The 8,157-nt window shown below is 52.9% G+C and overlaps 4 protein-coding genes across 4 annotated transcripts; 1 reads left to right on the top strand and 3 right to left on the bottom strand.

Moving 5' to 3' along the window:
- Positions 1 to 43: 43 nt before the first annotated feature.
- Positions 44 to 415, bottom strand: M409DRAFT_25321 (uncharacterized protein; the record flags this gene model as incomplete). Its single annotated transcript, XM_033807635.1, has 1 exon — positions 44 to 415. A coding segment is annotated over one exon (372 nt), but the record flags the coding sequence as incomplete, so codon positions are not given.
- Positions 416 to 958: 543 nt separating this feature from the next.
- On the bottom strand, positions 959 to 2,614 carry M409DRAFT_25320 (uncharacterized protein; the record flags this gene model as incomplete). The annotated part of the gene is made up of 1 exon (XM_033807634.1): positions 959 to 2,614. The coding sequence occupies one exon, from the start codon at positions 2,612 to 2,614 to the stop codon at positions 959 to 961; it is 1,656 nt and encodes a 551-aa protein (XP_033665331.1).
- Positions 2,615 to 2,921: 307 nt separating this feature from the next.
- M409DRAFT_25319 (glycoside hydrolase family 78 protein) lies at positions 2,922 to 5,496 on the bottom strand (the record flags this gene model as incomplete). Its single annotated transcript, XM_033807633.1, has 2 exons — positions 2,922 to 5,115; positions 5,171 to 5,496. 2 exons carry the CDS (start codon positions 5,494 to 5,496, stop codon positions 2,922 to 2,924), a joined length of 2,520 nt encoding a protein of 839 aa, XP_033665330.1.
- A 212-nt stretch (positions 5,497 to 5,708) lies between these two features.
- M409DRAFT_67947 (glycoside hydrolase family 78 protein) lies at positions 5,709 to 8,084 on the top strand (the record flags this gene model as incomplete). The annotated part of the gene is made up of 5 exons (XM_033817623.1): positions 5,709 to 5,797; positions 6,026 to 6,740; positions 6,776 to 6,814; positions 6,871 to 7,283; positions 7,340 to 8,084. 5 exons carry the CDS (start codon positions 5,709 to 5,711, stop codon positions 8,082 to 8,084), a joined length of 2,001 nt encoding a protein of 666 aa, XP_033665329.1.
- Between the last annotated feature and the right edge of the window lie 73 nt (positions 8,085 to 8,157).

Genomic DNA, 8,157 nt, shown 5'->3' with positions numbered 1-8,157 from the left:
CCCCCCCCCTCTCCCAATAATGCACAATAATACTCTCTCTCACAACACTACTCGGCTGCCCCGTCACCCTCAGGAGCAAATACACACTCCCGGTCCCATTCTTCTCATACACATCACTAACACTATCCAGCGCCTCGAAGCGATACTCCGGATACTTCTCCGCCAGCCGGTCGTGGTGATCGATGTACGCTTGCCACGTGTGGAGCGGGACGCCGCCCGCGTGGTCGAATTCCGCGTGGTATGACGGGGAGATGTACTTCTGGAACAAAGGATGTGTCCACTGCTGCGAGGAAGCGAGCGCCATGAGTTCGAGCGAAATGCGTTGGATGTATTTAGCCGTCTCGCGCGTGTAGGTGCTGGGGTTCTTGCGGGAGGCCCAAGGCCGTGGGGCGAGGAGTTGGAGGGATGTCGACATTTTTTTTGTTTTATCCCGGCCTTTGGGTGTCACATGCTGGCTTGGCTCCAAACTACTATATACCACTGCAGTATGCACGGGTGGAGATATTACCTGGAGGGGCAGGAGGCAGAGGTGCTGGGATGCGGAGAATGTGGTGGGTGGAGTGGGGCTGATGAAGTAAGGCGCAGTGAGCTTGAGTGAATGACTAAACCAACGGCAGATTGAAGTAACTTGTGAAGGACGGAGCTGGATTTCTGAGCCCTCGAAATAGCTGGATCTTGAGATCCTACCGACAGTCTATTTGTCTTTTTCAGCTTTGCCCTCGATATCGGGCCCGAATGGAATGGCTTTAAGCTGATGAACTGATCGATGACAACAGTGATACTTCTGAATACTGCGAAAGTCAGCAAAGAACTAGAGAGCCACCCATTCGTGGTTCTCGTGTGTTGAATCCTCTACCCGTGTGAATCATGCCTTCACCCCAGTTGTACGCCGCCAACACCTGCGCTTATGAATGCAACACCACGATCTATGCTTACGTCGGCGTGAGGACGGGTTTATCTACTTCGAGCCGTTCTCCATGCTCTCCCGGCCACGTCTCACGAGCCACAGGAGTAGATCGACCTTGGTCGCAACAGCCTTCGCCCTCAATGATCCATCCTCGGCACGCTCCGTGACAATTGCCGCAGCGTTCCAGACGAAGAATCTCTCGAGAACCTGCAATGGCGTGTCCATGGTGATCTCCAAGAATTCGCGCCTGCTCTCTTCGCCCTCAGCGCCAGATGGGTTCTTCTCCAGTGGCTTGATCTCGTCTATCTTGCTGAAGTTGAACATGACATCCTTGACCGGCGACAAGATCTGGACTTTGCCAGAAGAGAGGTAGGAGAGACAATTACCCAGGGTGACCATGCCGACAAGACGGCGGCCACCAGAACCAGAAGTGACGGGAATCTGGTCATAGCCCTTGTCGCGCATGAGTTCAACAGCATCGTCCACTGTCGCATCGTCGGCAATCGTCTGGATTGGCTTGAGTCGCAAATCATGGATCTTGGCATTCGCGAACTCGTCCTTGGATATCTTCTTGGTGAGGATTGGCATGTCGACGGTCTCTTCCTTCGGTTTCTTGGGCGCGCTAGCTGGCTCTGACGGAGGTGTGTTTGGTGCTGTGAGTGGCGGCGAAGGAGGGAGCAGGCCGTTCGCAGCAAGCCAGTCATCGTCAACAAATTTGCTGAGGTAGCTGCGGATGCTGTCTGGCAGAATGACCACGACAGAGTCATTTGCAGTGAGCTTGAGATCCTTGATGGCCTTGACAGCCGCACTCATGGCTGAGCCTGAGCTGCCACCGACAAGGAGCCCTTCCTCTCGAATCAAGCGTCTCGCCCAGTAGAATGAGTCTCGGTCATCAGTCTTGTACCATAGGTCGACTTCCTTCTGAGACAGAACTTCTGGAATGAAGTCGTAACCGATGCCCTCCACTTTGTAAGGCTTTCCGTCAGATTCTTTGTTGAGCTCTGGAGGAAATGCGAGAATCGAGCCTTGCGGGTCTGCTGCAATAATCTTGACTTTATCACCGTGCGCTTTGCGAATGCCTCGTGCAATACCAGTGATTGTGCCGCCAGTGCCTGCTCCAGCAATCACAGCTGCCAGCTTGCCTTGCACATTTTCCGTCTGATCCACGATCTCTTTCGCAGTGCCGAACTCGTGGGCGAGAGGGTTGTTGATATTGCCATACTGATCCAAGATCACACCACCCGGGATCTCTTTCTCCAGTCGTCTTGCTACACCAATGTGGCTCTCGGGACTGTCCCAAGCAGCACTCGTAGGCGTACGGATGATCTCGGCTCCCAATGCCTTCAAGACACTAACCTTCTCACTGCTCATCTTCTCTGGAAGCGTGATAATGGTCCTGTATCCCTTGACAGCTCCCACAAGAGCCAATCCAATGCCCGTGTTTCCACTGGTTGGCTCAATAAGAACGCTGTGTCCCGGCTTGATCTTGCCCTCTTTCTCGGCGGCCTCAACCATTCGCAGAGCAATGCGGTCCTTGACACTGCCTCCCGCGTTGAAGAACTCGCATTTCGCGTAGACGTTACACTCGATGCCGACGGATTGCGGGATGCGATTGAGGCGGACGAGTGGCGTGTTGCCGATGTTCTCGAGGATGGTGTTCATCACCGCCGGCGGATTTCGCGGCGTCGAGGACGTGAGGTGCGACATCTTGGGCGAGGATATATGAAGAGGTGTAGAAACGGAAAGGAGAGTGGGAGGGAGAGACTTACGAGCGACAGGTGGTTCTTTTCTAACTTTTCCGACCTTGCGGGACAAAGAACTGAGATGGCGTGCAGTGAGCTTGTGGCGGCCGCGAATAGCCGACGACCCGCGCCTTACAAGAGGGAAGTTTTCTTCTCACAGCCTGCTAGCCCCCTTTTCTTTTACCAGTGCTCAATATATGCAGGGCGTCGTATGCTCTTGCACGTTGATGACTCCATTCATTTCATTCGACCTTGATTGTCAATGCTAATGATTATGACCAATTTCGCACCATCCGACAAGGCCCTTTGGCATTCACATGGACATTTCGAGCTCCATGCACAAAAGCCTCACACTGGGTCCTGCCTCGAGGCTGTAGCGACCATCTCGCCTCGATCCAGCCGCCTTCAGGTAGTGGCATGCGTCCGCTTGCTTGTTTCACTCCCAAGCTCTTGACGACCTCCCATACCGGATCAAGAACCCACTCATAGGACCCCAGGTCTTTCGACTCACGTCTGATGCCGAGAAAGTAGTTCGAAAGAATGTATGTAGGCGCACCACCCCATGGATGGCACAGCGAAGTGAAGATGCCAATGCCCGGAGAACCGTCCGGATACATGTACTCCCAGGGGCAGCCTGTCGAATATTCATTCTGATTGACCATGTGAGGCCAGTAGACCTCAAGCAGGTTCTTGATGACAGGCGTGATAACATCTGCAGATACGTTGAGATTGGTGTGTGCGACAAACAGAGACTCAAGCAGAAAGCCTTGGACGTTGGGCGAGAGCTGTGTGGTGTTCGAGTTGCCAATGCGTGTGGAGTCTTTGTAGCCGATGTTGAGGAAGAGGTTGGAGAGGCTCTGGATCGAGCGGGTGGCTTGTGAGGTGTTGGCGATACCTGCACGGATTGGGAACGCTGCTGAGAGAAGGGAGTAGTTTCCTGGATCATCGAGAGCGAAGATGTATGTCCCAAGATCGTCTGACCACAGCTTCTGATTGATTTTTGTGCTGATGCTGTCCACGAGGTCGCTCCACGTCTTCACACTGGCGTATTCGCGTAGTGCTCGAGCGATCGGGATGAGTTCCTGCAAGGCCACCACGAAGAGGGCCGTCGGCGCTGTCGCATTTTGCGCCCCCTGTGCCGTGAACCATAGAACTCCGTTGGGGTCAGCCAGCAAGCCAGAGGCTGGATCCAAAAACCTCTCGATCAGAGTCTCAACAAGAATCTTCAGACCAGTCCAATGCTCTCTCATGAAGGGAGTATCCTCTGTAAGCGCGAAATAGTCTCCAACGATCAGAAGAAAGAAAATCTCATAATCGTTCTCGCCATATTGACTGGGATAGTACTCCGAGCGGAACTGGAACGCATCGCCCATGGCCTCCTGCATTGGAACGAGCCCAGCGCCTGGTCCAGAGGTGAGCTGCCACCTGAATTCGTATTCGATCATGCTTCGGATGTATTCATAGCCTGTGGTTGCTGCTAGCATGCGTGCGGTGTGTGCAAAGTCCCCGATCCAGATTAGACGGTCACGCTTTGCTCCGTCTAGACATACTTGATCACTGTTCGTTGCAACGCGATACTCAGCCAGGACATGTTCGTTCGTGAGCGGATCTGAGTATAGTTGCGCCTTGCCATCGCTCGCCGTTACGACGACATCACGAAAATAAGCTGCCTGATCTTGAAAAGGACCAAACCCCCAAGTACCGTCTGTTGCTTGTGGATTCCCCCATCCGGCATTGATGTAATCTTCAAAGCTCTGCAGATCCACGAAAGCAATCTGTGTCCCATTGACGGAGATGTTGTAACCAGCGGCGCTGATCGTTGTCGTGATGCGATACCAGCGATCCTGTGAGATCTCGAAAGGAACTTTATAGTACTGCGGAGGTGCCGATGCCAGGATTGCCTGGTCGATTATACTGAAGCCGAAACCAGCTATAAGAGTGTTGGAAGGGAGTAGGGTGCTGTTCGTGTTTGCGAGATGTGGCCCGGACGTTGTCAAGACGAAGTAGGCACCATAGCCAGCATTTGCACTCGCAGCGACTCGCCACCCTGTGCCGCCTTGTACGATCTTCGTGAAGAAGGTCAGCGAGTAGTTACCGAAGCTAAGACCTTTGGCTGAAGTGCCAGGATATTGACCCCGGATCAAGGCTCCCTCGATTGTGATGTCCCATGTCGATGGCTGTGAGTAAGGCTCTACACAGGCGGCTTGGACTGACCGAGCACCAAGATCCCAGACTTTGTTAAGATCTTGGCTCGATGTCGAGAGTGCTCCTGGCAGATGTACTGTTGGCTCAATGTCGACTGTGGGCACAAAGCCAACGTCAGTGAGTATGATGGAGCTGTTGGTGAGAAGCTTGATCGTTTGCCAGCGCTGGCCACCTTGTGCGAGGGAGGATTGGACACGTCCAGGAGCGGTCAAGTTGAAAGTCTCGGTGCGGAAGGAGTTCATGAGGCCATTAACGAAAAGACTTGACAGTGCCAATGTCAGCGACTGGCTAGAACTTCTCTTGAAAGTGTACTCACAACGGTCCATCGCTATACGGTAGTTGCAGACCATCGTACGGCTCGCTGTATTTCAATTCTACCTGCGTCGGCCCAGTAAGTGACTGCACCGTGAAGTAAGGGAATCCAGCTACTTCGGCGCCGTAGTCGAGAGTAAGGACTGGGGAGGAAGGCGTGAGCCTCAACGAAGATCCAACTCGATATGCGTTGAAATTGCTGGGTGCTTCAGGGGACGTAGGCCCGATATGAAAGGCTGTCGGCTGGTAAGGCCTGGTATTGTGTTGGTTGTCATCTTGCGAAGCCAACGCTTGTGTGGCAAGTATGGTGACTGCGAGAGCAGCAATCATCTTTTCACGAGAAAAATGTTGACGAGGAAGCAGGCATCGCGGGAGCGATTGCCAACATCTCAAGTCGTTCGTGAGTTCTCTTCTTCGACCTCCATCTCTGCTTGCAACATCGGCCCAAGTTAAAGCGAGATCATTTCCAACAAATGCAGTTCTCTACCTTCTTCAGAGCGAGAGTAGGTAAGTACCCCGATGAAGTCGAGACAGAAGCCACGATGTCATCCTCATGCTTCAAGCTAGATCCTGGAACCCCGCCCACAGCCTTGTTCAAGAACTCTATCGGGACGACACATGGATTGACTCGGTAGGAGATCGTCTTTTCGGGATGACTTCTACCGAAGTATGACTTCAACTTCCCATCAACATCGATGCGAAATTGATTTGCTATTCGTTTGCGAAGCGCAGCATCTACGACCGAACCGATTTCGTGCTTCACGATGTTGTTAACGATCACCTCACTCATTGCGCTTGTCGCAGCTGCACAAGGAAATGACAAGGACTCTTGGAACTGGCCATCTTCGCCTGGCCACAGCGCATCATTCCGAGGTCCATGGGACAAGAACAATCTCTCTCCCTGGTCTCGACAAGTGGAGCCTGTTCGGGTCCTCAACGAACAACATAAGGTCATCCAAGGATATGGACACGGACCACGTATTACTCTCAGCAATAGGACTAAATCAATGGTAGTATGTGATTTCGGGAAAGAAGTTGGCGGTGTTCTGAGCGTCAACTATTCGGCTTCTGGGTCAGGCAAGTTGGGAGTTGCCTTCACGGAAGCTCTGAACTTTACGGGGCCGGTTTCTGATAACTCAAATGGAGGTACTGGATCTGATGGGGCTCTGTATGCCGATATCTCGGCGCCCAAGGCCACGAGTGGAAGTTATACAACTCCTTACGAGAAGATGCGTGGCGGGTTCCGCTATGCTATCGTCTTCATCGAGACAAACGGCACGCTCGATGTAACAATCACAGGAGTGGCCGTATACATATCCTTCCAGCCCAACTGGTCGAACCTACGAGCATATGGTGGCTACTTTGACTCTAGCGACGAGCTCTTGAATCGAATCTGGTATGCCTCTGCATACACGATACAGACAACAACGATACCGCCACACACTGGACGAGTCTGGCCGAACCCAGCCGATGGCTGGCTCAATAATGCGGACCTTCAAGTCAATGGCACCAGCGTTCTTGTCGATGGCGCGAAACGCGATCGAGCTGTCTGGGCGGGCGACTTGGGTATCGCTGTTCGAGTGCTCTTGTGAGTACTGGTGATTATGAGAGTGCTAGAAACGCTGTACAAGTGCTGTACGATTTTCAAGTAAGTATCTCGGACTGTTTCAACGATCAGAAGATCATTGTCTGACTACGGATTAGAACGCAACGACAGGCGAATTCCCCATGGTGACGCCTCCTATATCGTTCTACGGCTCAGATACCTACCATCTCATCACCATGATCGCCACCCATGATTTTATCCTCTACAGCAACGATATGGCATTCCTGAACCAAAACTTCGAAGACTACAAGAAGGCGATGACCTTTATTCTGTCCAAAGTCGACGAAACTGGCTTGCTGAACGTCACTGGCGCCTCCAATTGGGGGAGGAAAGCCTTGGACGCTGGCCGCAGTACAGACGGCAATATGTTGCTTTATGGCGCCCTCACTACCGGTGTTAGCCTTGCTCAGTGGTTGGGCGAGCAAGAACTGGCGAGGGAGTGGGAGGCTGTCGCCGTCAAGCTGAAGGCTCCGGTGAACAGTCCGTCTTACAACTGGGATCCGAAGAAAGGGTAAGTCTACGCCCGAAATGCTGACGGTTGATATTCGGTATTCTGACATTTTGCAGAGCATTCAAAAACACAGACATAGACGCCTCGATACACCCAGAAGACGGCAACAGCATGGCCCTCTACTTCGGCGGAGCAAACACATCCTACGAAGAACAGATCAGCAACTATCTCCCCACGAACTGGAACTCCATCGGCGCCATCACACCAGAACAACCTGGCAACATCGTGCCGTTCATCGAAGGCTACGAAGTCAACGGCCACTTCAGAATCCACCAAACCCAACGAGCCCTAGACCTCATCCGCCGCAGCTGGGGTTGGTATCTCAACAACCCCTACGGAACCCGGAGCATGATGATCGAGGGCTACTACGAAGACGGCTCGTTTAGATACGCGAACGACCCTACCAAGGAAGGATCGTATCCATCTCATGCTCATGGCTGGAGTACAGCTCCGGCGGAGGCCCTCATTTCGTACGTGGTTGGTTTGCGTCCAACAGCGCCAGGGGGGAAGACCTGGGTATTAGAGCCGCAGATGGGGGATCTTGAGAATGCACAAGGTGGGTTTACGACGCCGACGGGGAAGTTTTCTGCTAGTTGGGAAGTGGAGAGGGGAGGGTATAGGTTGACGTATGATACGCCAAGTGGTACTTCGGGGATTGTGCGTGTTCGGTCCAGTCGTGGAAAGCCTGGCGCTGTGTTGCTGGATGGAAGGCGAGTTGATGGAGTGACATTCGATCGAAGAACTGGCCTGACGGAGTCCAAAGCATCTGGTGGTCGTCATACAGTAGTACTGAGGTACTAAGTCAGGGTTCTTCTAGGCACAGACCAGTAGTCAGTCTCACGTGCCATTTAGATCTGCATGTGACGATTCGCTA

This window comes from Zasmidium cellare (assembly GCF_010093935.1).
Source record: "Zasmidium cellare ATCC 36951 unplaced genomic scaffold M409scaffold_26, whole genome shotgun sequence".
Classification (NCBI taxonomy): Eukaryota; Fungi; Ascomycota; class Dothideomycetes; order Mycosphaerellales; family Mycosphaerellaceae; genus Zasmidium; species Zasmidium cellare.
Note: the sequence above shows the minus strand (reverse complement) of the source record. Positions and strands in the feature narration are given on the sequence as shown.